At 33.1% G+C, this 22,570-nt stretch overlaps 1 protein-coding gene across 1 annotated transcript in view; it reads right to left on the bottom strand.

Moving 5' to 3' along the window:
- LOC129233029 (F-box only protein 11-like) overlaps window positions 1-22,570 on the bottom strand; it is a 95,708-nt gene that overhangs the window by 39,567 nt on the left and 33,571 nt on the right. Inside the window, exons 8-11 of the mRNA XM_054867113.1 lie at window positions 19,570-19,681; window positions 12,491-12,597; window positions 8,027-8,164; window positions 1,576-1,793 (exon numbers count right to left, since the gene is read on the bottom strand). Of these exons, the coding sequence (XP_054723088.1) occupies window positions 1,576-1,793; window positions 8,027-8,164; window positions 12,491-12,597; window positions 19,570-19,681 (575 nt within the window). The remainder of the gene's footprint in view (window positions 1-1,575; window positions 1,794-8,026; window positions 8,165-12,490; window positions 12,598-19,569; window positions 19,682-22,570) is intronic.

A 22,570-nucleotide genomic window follows, 5' to 3' on the forward strand; every position in this document is an offset into this window, starting at 1 on the left:
ACATCATGTTACTAGTGGAAGGCTTGGCGAAGACTTTGGCAGCATGGATGCTAGATGGCAGGATTATCTATAGTTTGGCACTCGACATGTATTTTAAGACAATGTATTTTTTTTTATAATTTTTTTCCCAGGTGCAGAGATGATTGAACTGTTTTCCTCTCAGTTATGCATTATTTTGACATTAGTAATTAGTTTTTGATCGCAGTTTTCAGGAACTTTAATTTCATTCGGAACTACTACGTCAGCGTTGGCGTAAACGTAATGGAGTAAACGTTTTGCGTTTACGCAAAAAATGTACTAATCGGTATCTTAAATTGAAAGTGTAGGTAAAAATCTGACCGTTTGCCGATTCTTTTGGGGCGCTCGCATCTTTCATTGCTTAGAGAGTTATTGAAATTGACTAAAGAAAATGCACACTACTATGTAAACGAAAAACTCGCTATATTAACAAAATATTTACAACTTAGAATAACAAATCTACAAATCGGACTCCATAAGAGATCATTCTTCCGTGTTTCATCCATTGTATTTATTTTATTTCTCGCGATCGTTGATCGTAGCCTGCTGTTGCTAGGATATCCACCAGTCACATGGTTTGGTTCATGAGCAGCAAAAGGGTTGCCATAGCTCGGTCTACTCTTATTATTAGTCTATGAATGTCTCTCTCACCTGATGGTGGGGTTGCTGTGGGAGGTGACCCAGAAGTTGTTGGAGTGTATTTTGTTCCCAATGAACTGAGTCTCAATGGACTCAATGAACTGTCCTCCCGTTCTCATGCTAGTAAACCCCTCCTGTTATGAATTTTCTCTGTATTTAAAGTGGTCCACATGCATACATACACTCGGATTTTAATATAATAGATTCCTCGAGAGGTGAAAATGGTCTATGAGTCAAAAGGAAAATCTATTGGAATTTATTCCATTATTACACTACAGTAGAAGACCGTTATAACGCACACCTTGGGACCAGAGCTTTTGCGTTATACAGGATTTTGCGTTATATAGGTCATTTCACACATTTTGAAACCAATATTCAGAACATATCTATATATTAGCACTTCAGAATGAGTTTTATCTACAACGAGTATTAAAGCACCAATATTATAATTAGTCATTCACAAATATGTTTCACAATCTAAAAAAGTAAATTATCCTGCACTGCTGCTAGCTTCATGATTTGTGTGACAGCCGCATTTTCAAGAGCCATCTGGTATTTTTTGTTTACTACTTTTGTTTACTAATTTTCATCTAAAAGCTTTGAAATAAGATGGAAAGATGAAAAACTTTCAAAATTTAATTTGCCTAACCATTTTTATGCTTGCAAAGCAAAACAGAGGGATTTTTTAGACTTTAAAACCTACTGTTTACTTCTGACAAGCACTGCGGTTTATAGAGAATTTCGTTATATAGGTCGGCGTTATAACGGTCTTCTACTGTATTTCATGTGGTTACAGAGTTAGTTTCTGCCAAGGTGCAAAATGCATGAGTGTGTCGATGCATCTCTGTATATGTTCAAAGTCATGCAAAAATGCAACCTGGCACAGCATGATCCCCGTAATTTTCCATTCTCTCTCACCTGATGGTGGGGTTGCTGTGGGAGGTGATCCAGACCCCAGCGAAGTTGTTGGAGTGGATCTTGTTCTCGATGAACTGCCCCCTCCCGTTCTCGTGCACGTAGATGCCCCCCGTCTGGCCGTTGTGGATCTCGCATCGCACCACCGTGGGGTTGGCCCCCGCCTTCACCTCGAACCCCGCGATGCGGTTGTCGTGGATGTCGTTCGTCTCGAAGTAGCCCTGGAACAGAAACAAGTCGGTTGGGGAAAGAAGCAGAGACCGACAACGAAAGGGATGAGTTAACACTACAGGGTTGCCACTCCATACTGTTATGCCATTTTTACATAAATATATATTACATAAAAATATAAAATTGTATTCATGCATTAATATTTAAAAAAACCTAATTTTAAATCTCTAGATTATGTTAACAATATAAGAAATAAATCAACAGTATTTAGCAGTGAGTTACCACTCCTAAGGCTAAGGCAGAACGACATACAGTATACCAGACAGCCCGTTCAGAACTGGTACTCAGTTTCAGAAATAAAATGATGGAGTTTTGAAGGAATAAAATGAGATTTTGAGGGAGTACTAATGGAGTGTCATTTAATGATGTCACACTCTTTTTCAATATATTTGACCATCTGTACCCTTATTGCAAAGTGTCACACTTCACCCCAAACTCCTCCTCTTGTCACGTCATATTTTTCACAAACATATTGTTACAATAACTTTGAGATGTCACTTTTTGTCACCCTCTCTCTTCCCCTCGTCAGAATGTCATGAGCCCGTCTCCTCCTCAAGGCATGACATCACTTGTTGATGACCGTTTTTACAATATCATAGCTACAGTTAACTAAACAATTGTTTTTTTTTTAACGCAATCACTTAATATAGTACATCTACTTATGTATTTTTAAATATTTAAATAATAATTAGACAACTTGACTTTTGCTGCCGAGAGGGTGGTGGAGGAAAAAACAGTAATCATAAAACTTGAAAAAACAGCCAAGCACCATTTAAACCTTGTTTTACTTCACTTACGAAATGTCTTAGTCTTCTAATAAAATTCTCACCTTCAACTTTTATGAATTAACTATTGTAAATCGATTTGTAAATCGAAAAAAAAAAAAATAAATGCACGAAATGACTACATTAAAATCACATTTGTGACGAAGTTAGTTGTCAATCGAAGTATTTGAACTAAAAAAGAAGGAGTTTTATAGGAGTTACAACCAAAATGAAGGAGTTTGAAGGGCTCTTCAAAAAATTTCCTAAATGAAGGAGTATTGGAGGAGTTTTGAAGGAGCGTACGAACCCTGAGAGATCAACCACATAAGGGATGAGCTAACACTACAGGGTTGCCTCTCCATTTTGGAAAAAATATTCCCCGTGGTTTTTCCCTGTACAGGGGTAGAAGTGGTCGACTTGTAACATATAGGACATTTTCCACGAAAAATATAGGACAAATATAGGACGCATGTTTTATGAATGATTTTGATGTGAAAAAATAAACAATACATAGTTTATTTTTTCTAATTATTTTCGCATCAATTATTATCAATGAATCATACTGCATATAGTTTAAAAACTCAAATAAAAATGATACTTAGAATGAGTTTCCTGAAAGAATAATGTAATACGAAAATAAGTTTACTTATATACGAAAATATTTTAAAACAAATTTAGACAATCTGAAATCTATTTACATTTAATACAACTATTTACAATCATTAATTATTTATACTTTGGAAAAGCTTTTTCCAAACATTTTTCTGCATTTCATCTTTTGCCAAGTACATCAAATCCCCATTCCTCAAACATATATACATTAATCTCTCTCTATTTTTTTTAATAATTACCTACATTTAAATATTTTAAATAGATCTTCTTTTTATTTATTTATTTTTTTGTCAATAATGGCTGAATCTTCACTGCATTTTGGTGTTAGTGAAGATTCTTTAACAAAGTGCTTTATCAAAAGTTTGGAGAGCTTGTCACCAAATATGGTTAACTGAAGCTTTCTCTTAAAACAATTTTTAAATTTTGTCAAAAATACTCGACACTTACGACAAAATTTAAACAGACATTTACCGGCAGACATTTAAAAAAAAAAAATGATACTAATATATCTTGTTTTTAAGCAGTCTTGAATTATCTTTTGTCAACTTGCGAGATAAAGTGCAAGTCAAGTAACCTAAAGGCTTTTCAATAGTCATTTTCTATAAATCATTATAACAAACTATGGGAATATAGGACATATAGGACAATTGGCAAAAATACAGGAAATACAGGACACTTTTGATGCTTTTTTTGAAAATATAGGAAATATAGGACTACTTCTACCCCTGCCTGTATGAAAATAAAACATTAAAAACGAACAAATACTGATGTTTGAAAAAGAACACTAATATCTTGATAATTTCTTCACAGGGCATAAAATCGAAACAAAAAATAAATAAGGGGAATTAAATAAGAATTCATAATAATGAAATAATAGCATGATGACTGAATATATTTAATTTTTTATGCAAGTTAAAAAAAAAAGACTTCTCATAAACATTCATTATTTGGACCTAAAAGTGTATAAGTTAGGCAGAACAATGAATATTGAGGGCTAATTTCATACACTCTTAATTAAATTATCATGAAATTCAAGATACATGTTAAATAAATCAATAAAAAGATTGTTTTTATGATCAAAAATTTTAATATTTACTTTAGGGAAAAAAGAATAACATTTTTTTTGTTTTTATGATCAAAATTTTAATATTTACTTTAGGGAAAAAAGAATAACATTTTTTATTTTACTATCAACTTCATTAATACAGGGGTGATTGTGTGTTCATCAAAAAATACCTGAAAGTTTTCAAAGCGAGAACGGGGGGGGGGGGGGGATCTTTGACCCTTATTACTTAAGTGCACCTTTGCCATAGTATTAAATAGTTCTGAAACAAAATATCGTGCGTACATGTGATTAAATGTTTAATGTGTTACAAAGTTACTTTTGAGCTGGTGTTATACAAATTATCTTGACATTTATTTGTCCATCTTAAGGGATAGGTGTCCATCTTAAGGCTCTTGCAGATATATTTGATGAGTATTATATAATTTTTAAAAATTGCGGAGGTAGGGAGATAAAAGCATAACAAAAAAAAAAACATAATTCCGGTATTTTCGGACATAAAAATACCGGAAATACGCCCGAAAATACCGAAAATTCGGTAAAATACCGAAACACAATCACCCCTGAAAGAAGCAGAGATCAACAACGAAAAGGATGAGCAAACACTACAGGGTTGCCACACGATTTTGGAAAAATATTCCCCGTGTTTTTTCCCTGTATGAAAATGTAACATAAAAAACGAGCAAATACTGATGCTTGAAAATAAGGATATATATCTTGATAATTTCCCCACAGAGCATAAAATCGAAACAAAAAATAAATAAGGGGAAACAAATAAGAATTCCTAATAACTGAAATATAATAGCATGGTGACTGAATATATTTAAGTTTTCATGCAAGTTAATTAAAAAAAGATTTTTCTTAACCATAACAATGAATATTGAGAACTCATTTCATACACTTTGAATTAAATAAAATTATCATGAAATTCAAGCTACATGTTAAGTAAAACAATAAAAAGATTCCGATTTGTTATCAACATTTTAATATTCACTTTAAAAAAAAAAATTACTTTATTTCTGAACTTCATTAATATCATCATTACTATTAATTAATCGATATATTTTTTGGTACTTGACATATTTGGGCATTGATTTTTGCCACTTCAATTAAAAAAATTATTATTTTCCCTGTATTTTCCAGGTTTTTGAGCAAAGTTCAAAATTCCCTGGATTTTCCCTGTGTTTTGTTGATTTTAAGTCCCTGTTTCTTCAAGTTTCCCTGTAGTGTGGCAACCCTGCATTAGGACATCATGAAATGTAGTAAATAATACTTTAAAGGACACAATTATTAAGACAGTTACTATTTAATTTGTAAAAATAATTGATTAATTCATAAAATAAATATTCAATTGAGATCATTAAAGGTAGCATATTGTAAAATAGCTTGCAACTGTGAGAAGAAATGAAATGTTTGCGGGATGTTAAAGGATTGAATCCTGCAAACACGGCGAGTCATTTTCGGGGATGCACCTATTTGATGCTGGCATGTCACCGAAATAAATTAATTTTTTCATTCACATGTCTTTGAAATAATGAAACTTTATTTAAACTAATGCATACTAGCCAACCTTCGAAGAAAAAAAAAACAGGAGATTCTACTAGAGGTATATAGGTTATTCACCAGCGACATATCTTCACAACAGGATTATTAATTGTGCTTTTACATAACACGAATACTAAATTTAAAGTGAAATGGGGATTTTTGGCAGATGTAAGCTAATTGGTAGTGGCAAGAAAAACATACTGAAAAGGAAAAATCTAATAATAATTAGTGAACTTGCTTAAAGTTTTGTACATTCCCCAGTCTCTTCCAGAAAAGTAGCTACCGAAATTTAATTTCTAAAATCCGAAAAAAAAAATCAATATATAATGAAAATAATGTATATAATAAGTAGGTATAGGGTAGTACATGCTAATATATCTTCTAACTTTCAAAATAGTTGAAATACTTTCAAGATGCAAAAAGATTGAAATCTGCTGCAATTTTCGGCAGAGCATGTGCTTCGTTGCACATGCAATGTGGAAAGCTTCCAAAAAATTAATTTTTACTAACGGAGTTAAACTAACTTAATTGGAAAAATTCTTATTCCCTGACATTGATAGACTAGAAAGGGGCGCCATCTATTAAGAAAGTAAAACTTTTTGATTATTGACTGAAAAAACAGGAGAAAATCTTAAAAAACAGGAAATTGGGAGATGGAAGCAAAAAACGGGAGTCTCCCGTTAATAACAGTAGAGTTGGCAAGTATGCTAATGGCACAATTTCTCGACAGGATCATATATATCTTGAAAACTGCCGAAAAACCTTTAAAAAAAAGCAGAGTTCTGCAAAAGTGAGGAAAATTTTCAATCCTGAATAGTTGCTCAGTTCCTATTTTAATAGATTCGTCATTTGTTGCACAAGACACCCTAAAAAGAGTCCAAAAGTGTCAGATCCCATACTTGCCAACTTTTGAAGGAAAAAAAAAACAGGAGATTCCACTAAAGATATATAGTTGATCCACCAGATACATATTTCACAACAAAATTATTAAATCATGCTTTTAAATAACATAAATACTAAATTTAGAGCGAAATAGAGATTTTTCGCAGATGTAAGCTAAGTCTCTACCAAAAAAGTCACTACAAAAATTTAATTACTAATACCCCCCAAAAAAATCAAGATTTTATGAAAATAAAACATAAAATAAGTAGGTATAGGGTAGCACATGTTAAAATAACTTCAAACTTTCCAAATAATTAAAATATTTTCAAGATGCAAAAGGATTGAAATCTGCTGCCATTTTCGGCAAAGCACGCGTTTCGTCTAACATGCAATGTGGAAAGCTTCCAAAAATACATTTTTGCTAAATGTGAGTTATTAATTGGAAAAATTCTTTCCCCCTGACATTGGTGGACGACTAGAAAAGGGCGCCATCTATTGAGAAGAAAGTGAAACTTATTGATGATTGATTGAAAAAAACTGCAAAAATGGTGGGTAACGGAAAATCGGGAGATGGAGGCAAAAAATGGGAGCCTCCCATCAAAAACTGTTTAGTTGGCAAGTATGACAAGGTAATAAATTTGACATTATTTCCGTGACATTGGTAGACTAGAAAAGAGCGCCATCTATCTAGAAGAAAGTGAAACTTTTTGATGATTGATTGAAAAAACTGCAAAAACGGGAGAAAATCTTAAAAAACGGGAAATCCGGAGCTGGAAGCGGGAGTCTATCGCAAAAAACTTGTAAAGTTGGCAAGTGTGACAAGGTAATAAATTTGACATTATTTCCGTGATATTGGTAGACTAGTAAAGAGCGCCATCTATTGAGAAGAAAGTGAAACTTTTTGATGATTGACTGAAAAAACTGCAAAAACGGGAGAAAATCGTAAAAAACGGGAAATCGGGAGCTGGAAGCGGGAGTCTATCGCCAAAACTTGTAAAGTTGGCAAGTATGACAAGGTATTAAAATTGACATTATTTCCCTGACATTGGTAAACTAAAAAAGAGCGCCATCTATTGAGAAGAAAGTGAAACTTTTTGATGATTGACTGAAAAAACTGCAAAAACGGGAGAAAATCGTAAAAAACGGGAAATCGGGAGCTGGAAGCGGGAGTCTATCGCCAAAACTTGTAAAGTTGGCAAGTATGACAAGGTAATAAATTTGACATTATTTCCGTGATATTGGTAGACTAGTAAAGAGCGCCATCTATTGAGAAGAAAGTGAAACTTTTTGATGATTGATTGAAAAAAAACGGGAAATTGATGCTGCCAGGTTAGGATGGCATCTGAAAAATACTCACGAGTCCGTTGTCGAAGGTGAAGACCCCCACGTCTCTGCCGTGGTGGATGTGATTTCGGCGCATGATGGGGTTGGCTTGATTCTTCACCCACACCCCCGCCAAGGCGTTGCGGCTGATCTCGTTCTCCTCGTAGATGCCCTGCGGAGAGAGACACACTATACTTTAACTAACAGCCAATCAAAATACGGGTAGTTGGAATCTTTGAAAATATTGTTTGGGAAAACAGAATGACGTTTGATAAAAACTAGTATGTTGTGGCCATCACGAAACTTACTTCTATATCTTTCTTATAACTCTGACCCCCCCCCCCCCCCATGCTTAACGAGGAAGCACTATTCCCAACCAAAAACAACATTACACATGCCAAAATTTGACGACCATCCCAATTCCTGATTTATCTCCAAAGCAAAGAATGAAAATTAAAAAATTATTTTAAAAGCCTTGTTTAAAATAATTACAAACATTTATTCGTTAACAAACACAGGATGGTAACAGTTAAAAATTTTTAATCATTGAGATAATATTTCCGATGCAATTAAAATCACGAGAAATACGCAGACGACAGTCCATTACGATTTATCTCTCTTATTGTTGCAATTGTAAATCTTTTTATTCACACAAATAAAAAAAAAAATCAGCCCCCCATGGAGCGATTGGTGCTAAAATTGAACCAATGCCTGTTTACATATAGATTCCTATTTATTCAAAATTTCATCCAGAACGTAGTATTACTTCTTGAGATATGGCACTCACAATGAAAAAAAAAGAACGTTCGATGGCGCCACCCCCCCTTTTCAGCTATTGGCGCCAAAATAGAATCAACTTTTATACCCTCTAAGGGCTACGTGTCGATAAATTTTTGTTTGATTACGTTCATTATTTCTTGAGATATAGCAGTCACAATTGACGACAAAAAAAAAAAAAACGATCTATAGCTCTACCCCCCTTTGAACTATTGACACTAAAATTGAATCAGCACCTGTACCTGTTAAGGGTAATGTATGGACGAAATTTTGTTTGATTCCACCAGTTACTTAATGAGGAATAGCATGCACACGTAACTCAAAAACTGTCCCATTGTTCCACCCCCCTAGGAGGAATTAGCGCCAAAAACCAATGGGCACAAGTTCACATAGGGGCACATGCGTGTACTGAATTTCTTTCGATTTCATGCGGTAGTTTTTGCTGTAGAGCGGCCACAAAAAACTGGTGCGACACACAGACACACACATACACAATTTGCACGAATCCAATATTTTCTTCTATATATTGGATATAGAAGAAAGTAAAAAGTGGTTTTATGTACATAACATGCAATACAGCACGTGACGTTACAGTATTTACAGGGTTCATACTCAACTTTGAAAATCAAAAGTAAGGAGTTTTTAAGGAGTTTCGCAGGAGTTCATTTTATTTTTTAAGGACTAGTTTCCTGGTTAAAGATGTATTTTTTAAAACTTATTTCAGAAAAAATATGTACAACTCTAATATTATTTATTATTGTTTTCATACAAAACATTGAACGCACAAACATATTAAAATTATAGTAAAATATGCATTTACTGCATTCTCTTTGACGTGAGCCGCCTCGGTATCAAATTTAAATGCAAGGGGGGGGGGGGGGGGGGGGGTACTAAAAGAATTTATAGAAGCAAAAAAAAAAAAAGAACTTTAGAATGGTACTTTAACAAATCTACAAGATGTTATTTTACAAATAACTATCTACATAATCGTCATAAATTTGAAAAAAAAAATTCGGATGTGGGGAAGAATTTGTCTAATGAAAAAATCAGATTTCCGGTATTAGCAGACGAATAAATAGCGGAATTTTGGTAAAATTAGGTACAACGTAATCACTCCTATCAGATTGGCGATAGAAAAACATCTTTAAGTTCATGTAGAATAAAAAAATAAGGAGTTTGTAAGGAGATAATAGCAAAAGTCAGAAGTTTTAAGGGCCCTTATTTTCTTTTCTTAAAAAGCAGGAGTTTATAAGGAGTTTGTAAGGAGCGTACGAACCCTGATTTAGTTACTTTTCTTACTAAAAGATGAACTCTCTTTGTTGGCTGAACATTCAAATTCAAAACTGTTTCCAACTACGGGAAATAGTTCCTACAAATTCGATATTTTAGACTCTTCCGATGAGCGGCGGCAATGCCGAGAAATACGACAGTCAAACCTGTCCACCTCAAAAACCTCTCTACGTCAAAAATTTTCAATTTCCCTGCATTAAGGGGTCACAGTAGCTTTCAAACATTTTTTTTAAATTTAAGTAAATTTTATTTTTGTTTGAAACCATAACATGCATATTGTTTCTTAATCAATAATTTACTTTCAAAATTTTAAAATATTGCCTACTTTTTTTGTGAAAATTCAAAAAATTGAGGAAAATTTCAATTTTTAAAAATCTTTAAGGCTTTTTTGTTTTTAAACTAATATTAAAAAAACTTTTTGCTAAACGATCACAATCACCATCTCTAAAAATCTGTGCATTCATTTGCTTTTGTGTTTATCAGAAAATTTTCTGTGATTCATTATGTAAAAAATCGTATTTAAAAATAAATAAAAATATGGTTTTTAAAGATTTAACATGCTGTAAACACTTGATTAATTTATAAAATGCTAATCCCATGCACAGTTTTGTCAAATGTGTTATCCCAATTGCAAAGAGTATTACTTTAAAGCTGTATCTTCAATAGAAAAAAAAGCCTTAGGGATTCTTATAACATGAAAACACAAAAAAAATGATCGTCGAGAAAAAGCAGCTTAAAGTTTTTCTTTTGCATAAGAACACAGAGCGAGCTTAGCCTAAAACCACTCATAACTTTTAAAATATGTGAACTAAAGCAATGAAACTTTTTCCTTGTGTTTGGAGTGGTTTTTAGTTTTGAAATAAGCAATAAAATTTTTTTCCATCGTTTGATCATTTTTGAGGTACTGTAACCAGGGGTGATTGTGAGTTCATCAAAAAAAACCTGAAAGTTTCAAAGCGAGAACGGGGGGGGGGGGGGGTAATCTTTGACCCCTATTACTTAAGTGCACCTTTGCCATAGTATTAAATAGTTCTGAGTCAAAATAGTGTGTGTACATGTGATTAAATTTTTAATGGGGTTACAAAGTTACTTTTGAGCTGGTGTTATACAAATTATCTTGACATTTGTCCATCTTCAGGGATAGGTGTCCATCTTAAGGCTCTTGCAGATATATTTGATGAGTATTATGTAATTTAAAAAAATTGCGGAGGTAGGAAGATAAAAGCATAACAAAAAAAAACAAACATAATTCCGGTATTTTCGGACATAAAAATACCGGAAATACCTCCGAAAATACCGGAAATTCGGTAAAATACCGGAACACAATCACCCCTGTAGTACTACTTTTAATTCACATTTTAATTCTTTTTTGGGGGGGCTGCCATCGCTTTGGAGGGGGGATGGGCCGTCAGCTAAATCATCTGCAATGTACTACAGAAAACCGATAGCCCTGCGCTTAATAGCATAACTTCAATGCATCTTTCCATGTTCATCTGAAATAAATTTTCCCGAAAACCTCCACGTCTCAAATTCACGACTTCACTATCTCTGTCGAATCTCATGGATCTTTATCGACAGCAGAACTTGGAGACGAAAAGGATTTTTAGAAAGTTATTCAATACTTTTGCGAGTCGAAGTTATTTTTGTAACTTGTCTTTACATATGAGAAAATTCAACATTTAGTCTTGTAACAGAGGTTAAAAATTCTCTCATTTACACATTTTTCTGCTTTAACTACTAAACATTAAGCTCTGCTGCTATCTATTTATTAAACTTGAAACATTATACACTCAAACCTGTTTTTGTGCGGTGGATAGGGACCACATTTTAAAAAAAAATGCATGAAAAATCCCGTTCGTTTTATAAATAATTGCATCAATTCAGTCCCAATCTGATTGAGATTTTCATATACCACACTTAAGAAATTTGCATAAAAAAATCACACACACACACAAAAAAAAAAAAAAAAAAAAAAAAAAAAGACCACACAAAAACAGGTTTAACATAAGGCAAAAATTATGACAAAAAAAAAAAAAATATTTTGACATAAAAAAATTAGAAATCTACAAGTTAGAATGACCCATTAAACATATAAAATGAAAACATGTCTAATATTAGCTAAATTAGACATCAGTAGATTTCAATTAATACTTAAAAAAATGTAACTTTCAAAAACTTGATCATTTTATAATAACATAAAATATTTTCAATAAGCTACAAAATTTTACATTACGTGCATCAAATTTTTAAAATGACTTTCATTATTATTTCCCTTGGTCTTCAGAGCTCTTTATTTTTGAATCAACTATATGACTAAGAACATAGTTAACATATTCACGGATAGGTGGCGTTGCAGACGGTGAAATTTATTTTGCCATTGCACTTTGCCCCACATTCCTCTGCATCTTTTTTTTAGGAAGGATTGACTCACCTGTGCATAGTCTGTGATGTACAGTCCGACGTTTTCGCAGTCGCTGATATCACAGTGCCTGACCACAGGCTCTGCTGCTTTCCCACTAACGCAGACCGCTGCACCCACTGAAACACAGATCAAAACTGTTGAGAGTAGTCAGAGAGCAAAAAGGAGTAAATTCAAAAAAATTTCGTAAAAGGGACGATACCTAAAACTACATCAAAATAGAACCTGGAAGCCATGATATTCAAAAATTCAACAAAAAATGGCTAATTTACCAGTTTTAACGGTAATACGTATTCAATTAAGTACAGTAGAATACCTTTATAACGCCGACCTATATAACGCAACTCTCTAAAACCGCACCACTTTTCAGAAGTGAAACAATAGGTTTTGAAGTTTGAAAAATCCCTCTGTTTTGATTTGCAAACATAAAAATTGTTAGGCAAATTAAATTTTTAAACAGTTTTTCATCTTTCCATCTTAATTCAAAGCTTTTAAATTTTAAATTTGTACTCATAGTAAACAGAAAATGCCAGATGGCTCTTGAAAATGCAGCTGTTATGCAAACCATGAAGCTAGCAGAAGTGCAGGATTTTGATTGTGAAACATATTTACTTGTGAACGACTCATTGTAATATTGGTGCTTTAATACTCATTGCAGATAAAACTCATTCTGAAGTGCTAATATATAGATATATTGTGAATATTAGTTTCAAAATTTGTGAAATGATCTATATAACGCAAAAACCTGTATAACGCAAAAGCTCTGGTCCCAAAGTGTGCGTTATAACGGTCTTCTACTGTATAAGTAATAATTATGTACAATTTGCTGCATCGTACCATTTCTTGTACGAGTATTTATTCCCAAATAAATCTAAATTTTGAAAATGAGGCAACAATTTCTAACCCCTGAGTGCTTGAACAAAGGGTTGGGGGAGCCAGAGGTCAATCTTGGCTGCATTACACAATACTGTCAACTTTTCATATTTTTTTTAGAGAAAAATACATTTTTAAAAAAAAAACATTTGAGTTTATAGTGTTAAACGAGTGAGAAATAAATTTTAAAATTAGTACTTAGTAATCTCTACATAGTATAAAATGAAGTGTCCAAAAAGCGTCTGTTTGTTTGAACTCGCAAAACTCGAGAACTACCCGGCCGATTGCGCTGAAATTTTTAATTTGTTCCTTTAAGTCCTGAAAAGGTTTGCAGACCAGTTCGAAAACAATTCGATGAATAGTTCTTTTTTTATTCCAATTTAGGCCCAATTTTCACATAAATTCTCAAATATGGGGTGAAAAATGACTCGCAAATAATAGTATTACATATCGTTCGAAAGGGTAGCATTTTCCGCGTTCTACGCAATTTGTTCCAACGCTCTAACTTAATTGCGGCGGGAGTTATTTACGTTTTTAGCTCGAATTTGTTTAGGCTTAGCTGAAATTTAGGCAATACTTTCTTAATTAAATCCATCAATAAAAAGTAAAGGAATTGTCCTACAGTTTTCTTTTTGACACCATTGAAAAGAGCTACCTTTTTTACTCCAGATCTAACGCGACCCAGGGTCGGAAGTTTAATTCTCTATCTCCATTAGGAAAAAAGTTACAAGCGAATGAAATGAAGTTCAAAAATCTGTTCTCTATTCAAGTTTTTAACCATTTTATTTTGCGTTTCCACGGTAACGCTTTTTAAATCCATTGTTTCTATCTTTCTCATTTTCAACTCTGAAACTTATTTTATTTTGTGTTTCCATGGTTACCCTTTTTAAATCCATCTTTCTCATTTTATTTTAATTTCTTAAAAGTATTTTAATATCAGTCGTCATTGTTTGGAGTTGAAATTTTGCATGATGATTTTTTTTTCTTTTATTTATGCCTGATTGTTGAATATACGTCACTTGACACAATTTTTGTTTTCAAAATAGGCCGGACAAAGCCGGGCAACGCAGCTAGTAGTTAATAAAGTAAAAATTTACAACAGAGAGAAAAATCTAAAATTTCTTTATGTGGTAGAACATACTTTTCATAGTAAGAATTGAAAATAAATGAATATATATGCATAGAAACGATTGGTTATCTTTTTCCTTGCATTGGAACCCGAAATTTTTTTTAAAACATCCAAATAAAATTTCGGAATCAAGAGAACAACTTGCAGCTGCATAATAACTTTTGCATTTTTTCTAAAATAAATTGAAGTAATGAAAATATTATTAAAATGACGAATAAAATAAGCAGATATAAGGTAGCAAATAGTAAAAAACCACCCAATATTAAAAATAATTGAAATACTTGCAGGATGCAAAAAGATTGAAATCTCAAACGAGGCATGCAACTTTTGGCGCAGCATGTGTTTGACGTCATTGGCACGATTCCAAAACGTACGTTTTTGGCAGATATCGCGGAGGATGAAGATTCGAGGGGAAAGAATAGAAAGAATAAGAAATCGGGGACTAAACTTTTAAAAAATCGTTTTTTTTTCTTCGATATTCGAGAAAAATAAGGCCTGAAAGAGGCAAAAAAAGGAGGAAAAGAAGGAAAGGTTTAAAAAGCCAGCAGAAAAAGCCGGAATTGCGGAAAAAGCCAGAAAAATCTCATCCCTGAAAACTGGTTGATGACACTTCAATTAAAAAAAAAAAAAACAACCTGACAAAGAAACCAAACGATAAAAAGGAATAAGCTACGCCTTAAAGCCAGGGCTGACACAGAACTACATCAGGGCGCAGCAAACAATTCTGGGGGAAAATTCCCTGCATGAATATGCAGCATCACAAACGAGCAAACACCTATATCTGCATGAGGACATTAATATCCTGACTAGCTGCGTCGCCCGGCTTTGCACGGTCCATCTCGAAAATAAAAGTTATGTCAAGTGACGCCTCTTCAACAATCAGGCTTGAATTTTAAAAAATTTTAAAAAAACTAACAATTTGAGGTAGGTTGCAGAATTACAACCAAAAAGTATACATTTTAAATCCCTCGATTTTGAGCCTTTAAAACAAAAGCCATAATTTCATAGGCTCACATTCGAGAAAAAAAATGGCAACAGATCTTTCTTCTCCATGATTTTCTTCAGGCTACAAAGTTTAACAAAAGCACTGTTACGGAAAGTTGAGATGAAGCACTAAATAGTAATTTGAATGGAGGAAAGCCTTCGAAAAGTAGGGATTCTGTGTCGGAATCTAAATGTCCTAATGAATAGTTCTTAGTTGACGTCTCCGATAATCATTATCAGAGGATTATGTTAAATAGCCAAACATAAAGACGGTAAAATTAGGAATCTATCGATACCAGTTCACTGGCGTTCGGGAGAAATAACTCGGACTTAGATACATATGTACATACATAGATACACTCAGTTTTTAATTATAATAGATTTTCTTGCATTGGAAGTTTCCAGAAATATCCATGACGATCTATGTTCAAAAAGTCGCCAAACCTCGCCAAGTTTGTCGACATTTAAGTTTCCCGTCAAATTTGGCGCCTGAAATGAGTTGCCAAAAACGATGCCAACTTGGCGATATTTCGTTCATTTCTCGCCAAGCCCGTAGGCTTTAGTGTTAAATGCTCAGACAACTTGTCACATTGCTAACAGGTAAGGTATTATAAACTAGCGTAATTTTGAATAAAAATAACGGAATAAACGCCAAATTGAGCGCGATTGCAACTAACGAATCATGTAAAAACATAGAAATGACAAATAGTTACAAAATTTGTACCACTACATTTTTCGAAATATAAAAAGGAATGGGCGTGTGTACGCATGTACTCACGTTAGAAATACACTTAAATGCATTGTATGTTTCTAATTCCTTTTTTATTCTCTTGTATATGGTAATATATGGCGCTTATATGGTAAACATAGACGATGACAATCTTAAATTAAAGATTATTTCCCGTACGACGTTCAGAGAAGTTAGACATACATAGATAATACATACGCCTAATTTTTTATTATATGATTCATCACGGGGGGGGGGGGGGGGGGGGGGGGGGGGGACAAATAAATAAAAATAAGAGGAAATAAAGGATTCTTTAAAATTGAAATAATATCAGGATGATTGAAATTTAAATTTTGCTTTCTGTTGTAAAAAAAAACACTCAGGAATCTTCTTGAATTTTTTTGCAAAGGTGGAACCATATGGAAAAAAAAATTAAAATGTGATTTTTTTTTCATACTCTTGCGTTTAAACAAATTTAAATATTTTTTAAGCCAAAATTTTTTTTTGAACTAAGTCCGTGAAAAACCGACTGCTAAGTAAAAAAAAAAACTTAAAAAATAATTTTTAGATCAAAAATACTATCATACCACAGAAAAAACATAAAGAAAACCATTAAAAAAATGATTTAGTTTTTAAATAAATATTATTCAAAGCTAAATTGTACATAAATACAATGCGTAATTTGCCCATGCTATTGGAAAAAATTTTTCCCTAAACTTACCTCTGTTTCCATTACTTACAAAAAAAAAAAATATTCACTTAAAAATCTTCACAAAATCTTAAATCACTCTCTTAAATCTTCACAAAAAAAAAAAAAAATATTTTTGTATTCAAGAATGCACATCTGTGCATCTATTTAGTTCACTAAAATCAAAAATATTTGAATTGATATTTTTATAAAAATATATGTGTCAAAAGTTACCAAAATCACCAGTCATTGGCACCTGACACACAAGCATATGACACTTTAAGGATCCAGTAATTGGCACATGTTAATAGAATTGGAAAATCCCTTTATTTTCAATTTACATTACATACAAATTTTATCATCATAGGAAACATAATCAATGCTAATTTAAAGTAGGTAATTTTACATAAATTAACGTTAAATCACACATCTTGACGTTGAAAAGTATTTTAGAGAAATAAAAATAAATTTGGAGTGCTGCATGGAGAAAAAATATCGAGATTATTGCTGTTTTATTAGTCGGTATGCAGTTTCGATGTTACGAATTATATATGTTTCCATAGAAAAGGGAACATTGACCCTATAATTCTAAAGGATCATAAAAAATTCACCGATTCTCTACAGTCGCAATATCTGACTGATGGCCAAACATACTTTTTTTTTTTGTTTCTCTTAAAAATTTAACAGAATTCAAATCAATAGTAGAACCCATATAATATAGCTGCTGTAAAATTATCAGAAATCAAACTAGTGACATGTTACACAACACATTAGTGTTTAAAGGCACATGTGCCAATGACTGGAGACTAGCGAAACTGAAGCACCACTAAATCAGGGTGGCGACAGAAACTGTGAAAAAAAGTTCCCTGACTTTTCCCTGATTTCCCTGATTAAGTTCACCAAATTTCCCTGATTTACGTTACCAATGATAATAGTTTTCTTTCTTCGCTCTACATGAAATCCATTGTATGTTTGTATAAAATGCAGTATTTTAAACGTTTTAAGTTGTGTACAGTTGTTGAACTAAATTAAATTTTTCTACATGGAAAGATTACAGAAAAATTATTTTAAAAAAAATACTTCCAGAAACCACTTGGCATAAGAATTTTAAGAAACTATTAAAATCACTCTTAAAAACATATGTGTATTTATGATCGAACTAAAAAGTAATTGAAATTATTTTGAACTAAATTTTCAAACAGTATAATAATTAAAATACACCACCAGCTCAGTTATTCCATCCGAGGACTGCACCAGCTAGATAATTGGCGGAAAATGCATAGGGAATTTAGAGTACTTAACTTTGCAAAGCAAAAAAAAAAAAAAATCTTCATAAAATCAATTTTCCCTGATTTTGTGTAATTTTTTAAAAATTCCCTGATATTTCCCTGATTAATAGAGTTCCCTGACTTTTCCCTGATCTCCCTGATCTGTCGCCACCCTGTAAATGGCACCCATCATTATTTCAAAAATCCAAAAAGGGACAAAATTATATTTCTACTCACTCAAAGTAACACATTTCAACTAAACAAAACTTTTGACGACGAAAATTTTAAAATATATTTTAAGTCGGATTTTAATGGATTGATGCGCATGCTTCCCTCAAGCCAGAGAAGAAGCTTTTGCAACAAAAATGGCTGATTTGACACAAGCCACAATTGTTTCTCTTTCCTATACACTGCTACCATTTAGTAACATGAATTGAAGATATAATCTTTAAAGTAAATGTACCATAGACTAATAATAAGAGTAGACCGAGCTATGGCAACCCTTTTGCTGCTCATGAACCAAACCATGTGACTGGCGGATATCCCAGCAACAGCGGACGTTGATCGTAGCAGACGATCAATGCCCGCGAGAAATAAAATAAATAGAATTGATGGAACACTTAAGAATGATCTTTTATGGAGTCCGAGTTGTAAATTTGTTATTCTAAGTGGTAAATATTTTGTTAATATAGTGAGTTTTTCGTTTAGATAGTATTGTGCATTTTCTTTAGTCAATTTCAATAACTCTCTAAGCAATTAAAGATGCGAGCGCCCAAAAAGAATCGGCAAACGGTAAGATTTTTTACCTACAATTTCAATTTAAGACACCGATTAGTACATTTCTGCGTTAACGCAAAACGTTTACGCCATTTCGTTCACGCCAACGCTGACGGCTCAAATGAAATAAAAGTTGCCGAAAACTGATCAAAAACTATTACTAATGTCAAAATAATGCATAACTAAATGAAAAACAGTTCAATCTCTGCACCTGGAAGTTTTTTTTTTAATGAAAACACATTGTCTTAAAATACATGTCGAGTGCCAAACTATAGATAATGTTGCCATCTAGCAACCATGCTGCCAAAGTCTTCGCCAAGCCCTTCCACTAGTCACATGATACATCTATGAACCAATTTTCTTCATCAGCAAGAATGAGAAAGCTCGGTCTACTCTTACTATTAGTCTATGAAATGTACATTCAGTTCGTACATAGCCTTCTATTTTTTAAAGATAGGATACGAATCTTATTTTAAGAACATTTTTGTCGGAAGTGCCAATCACTGGTGACCTGCCAATTACTGGGGGTGTTACCCTACCATAAAGACAAAAATTTCGAATATCATGGTAACTTTAGGCGGAAAATGTCAGCCAAATTTTTGTCCAACTGTACAGGTACAGACCAAAAAAAAAGTACAAACGTACCGACAGATGTGCTGCGTATGATACAGTGGTCGATGGTGGGCGAACAGTTCTCCGTCACTTCGAGGCAGTAGTGTTTGTGGTGGGGCACAGAAGACGTGATGTCCGGCGTGAACTGAAACACAGAAAAAATATGACACTCAAACAGTCAACATTTTCAAATACTAATGTAACAACCAGCAGCTAGTCCCCCAGGGTTAACAGCCCTATAAACTAATAGATACGTCCATTTCTGCCTATAAACCGGATATTAGCCTTTCCATGCAATAGATGGTCAGACAGTACTAGTCTAGTTACCCTTCTTTGAATCCCCTTTCCAACACAGAAATATCTTTCCTCAGATGAGGCGACCAAAACTGAACAGCATACTCCAAATGGGCTCTTACCAAACTTCTATATAAAGGCAGAAGCACCTTCTGGGATTTGTTTGAAATAGATCTATTGATAAACCCAAACATTTTGTTGGCTTTGTTACTAGCAATACTGCACTGTTGACTAAACTTGAAGTCCTGATTTATTAATACACCCAGATCAATAACATTTTCTGCCTGACTATACTTGCCAACTTTCGAAGGAAAAAAAAAACAGGAGATTTTACTAGAGGTATATAGGTGATTCACCATCGACTTATCCTCGCTACAGAATTATTAAATCATGCTTTTAAATGACATGAATACAAAATTTAAAGTGAAATGGGAACTTTTTGCAGATGTGTGCAAGTTGCAAGACAAACATACTGTAAAGGAAAAACCAAATAATAAGGAATGAATTTGCTTCAAGTTTTGTACATTCCCCAGTCTCTACCAAAAAAGTTGCTACAAAAATTTAATTACTAATATCCGAAAAAAAAAATCAATATGTGATGAAAATAAAATATAAAATAAGTAGGTATAGGGTAGCACATGTTAAAATAACTTCAAACATTAAAAATAATTGAAATAATTTCAAGATGCAAAAGGATTGAAATCTGCTGCAATTTTCGGCAAAGCACGTGCTTCGTTTAAAGTGCAATGTGGAAAGCTTCCAAAAAATTAATTTTTAATAAATGAGTTATTAATTGGAAAAATTCTTATTCCCTGACATTGGTAGAATAGAAAAAGGCGCCATCTATTGAGAAGAAAGTGAAACTTTTTGATAAATGACTGAAAACTGGAAAAACGGGAGAAAATTGTAAAAAATGGGAAATCGGGAGATGAAAGCAAAAAACGGGAGTCTCCCGTTAAAAACAGTGGAGTTGGCAAGTATCCTAATGATTGAACCCTGTAAATGATAACTTGTACGCTTATCCCCATGACCCTAAATGTTTGAAAAAATTGATAATAAATAAATATTGGGTTTGAAATAATAAAAAAATCACATTTTATTTTTAAGTTCAAGAGAGCCCTGCTAGGAAATAAAACCAAAATTGTTAAAATTGATAAAAATCCTAAAACTACAATTTTCGAGCGTTCTTCGAAGACCTACCCGTTTGGGCCTCCCCCTAGTTAAAAAATAATTTTAAATTAAAGGTGCTTCTAAATTAGCCTGCTTCTAAATTTTCATGTTTCGTTAACATAATGTAATTTAGTGAGCAATAATATGAAAAGTCGCTCAAAAAAAATTGAATGACATTTTAAAATTATTTTCGGAAAATTAGGAAACTGGGGAAAAATAATAGTTTTTTTCTGAGAAATGATTTAATCATTTCTGAAATCGAAATTGTTTGAGAAAAATAGGACGGAGAAATTGGAAGTATTATAAATAATCATTAGGATCATTCGGCTGATTATAGACAGCCGATTAATTGGTATTTGGATCCCTAATTATTACCCATATAATTGTAATGGTTATTGATTAGCAACTTCTGCCGTAATTTGGAAGACCTAATTGAGTTTGAAGTTAGATAAGTTCAGCAGATGATACTTAAAGCTAAAGCATCTTTCTTTTTAAAGTTTTTTTTTTACATCAGTCATATTTTTTTATATTTTAGTTCGGCTGAAATAGTAGCGTTTTTTTTTTAAATACAAAACAGTCGTTTTCATCTTAGTTTAGGCTAAAATAGTCGTCATAGTCTGCAACTCTTCAAAATAGTCGTAATAGTCACTTTTTTAGTCGAATAGTAGGAATTAGGGAAAAAAACAGGTCATTTGAAACCCTGAGGTAGCCGCTGTGTCCATGGGCGCCCATATGCAAAATTGTAAGGGGGGGGGGGCTCAGAAAGTTTAACTACGGTTTAGCAGGATATTTTCCCCATGGAGGCAGATTTCAGGACAGATTAGAGTCATTAAATTTTGACACTTTTAATTATTCATTCATTAATGGCTGGCTGGAGAAGAAATATTTTTATATTTTTGCAAGGAAAAAAGTACTAAAAGCAAGGAAGTTTTAATTTCCAGGGGGGGGGGCCTGGAGCCCCCCTATATGGGCGCCCTTGGATATAATTGTAATGGTTATTAATTAGCGACTTTTGCCGTAATTTGGAAGCCCTAAGTGAGTTCAAAGTTAGTTCAGCAGATGATACTTAAAGCTAAAGCATCTTTTTTTAAAAAGTTTTTTTACATCAGTCATGTTTTTTATATTTTAGTCGCTTTTCTGCTGAAATAGTAGCTGTTATTTTTTTTTTACAAAATAGTCGTTTTTGTCTTAGTTTAGACTAAAATAGTCGTCATAGTCTGCAACTCTTCAAAATAGTTGTAATAGTCACTTTTTTAGTCGGCAGTGGCAGTCCTGTAATAGTAGGAATAAGGGGAAAAAAACAGGTCATTTGAAACCCTGAGGTAGCCGCTGTGTCCATGGGCGCCCATATGCAAAATTGTAAGGGGGGGGGGGCTCAGAAAGTTTAACTACGGTTTAGCAGGATATTTTCCCCATGGAGGCAGATTTCAGGACAGATTAGAGTCATTAAATTTTGACACTTTTAATTATTCATTCATTAATGGCTGGCTGGAGAAGAAATATTTTTATATTTTTGCAAGGAAAAAAGTACTAAAAGCAAGGAAGTTTTAATTTCCAGGGGGGGGGGCCT

Source organism: Uloborus diversus, unplaced genomic scaffold (genome assembly GCF_026930045.1).
Source record: "Uloborus diversus isolate 005 unplaced genomic scaffold, Udiv.v.3.1 scaffold_15, whole genome shotgun sequence".
Classification (NCBI taxonomy): domain Eukaryota; kingdom Metazoa; phylum Arthropoda; class Arachnida; order Araneae; family Uloboridae; genus Uloborus; species Uloborus diversus.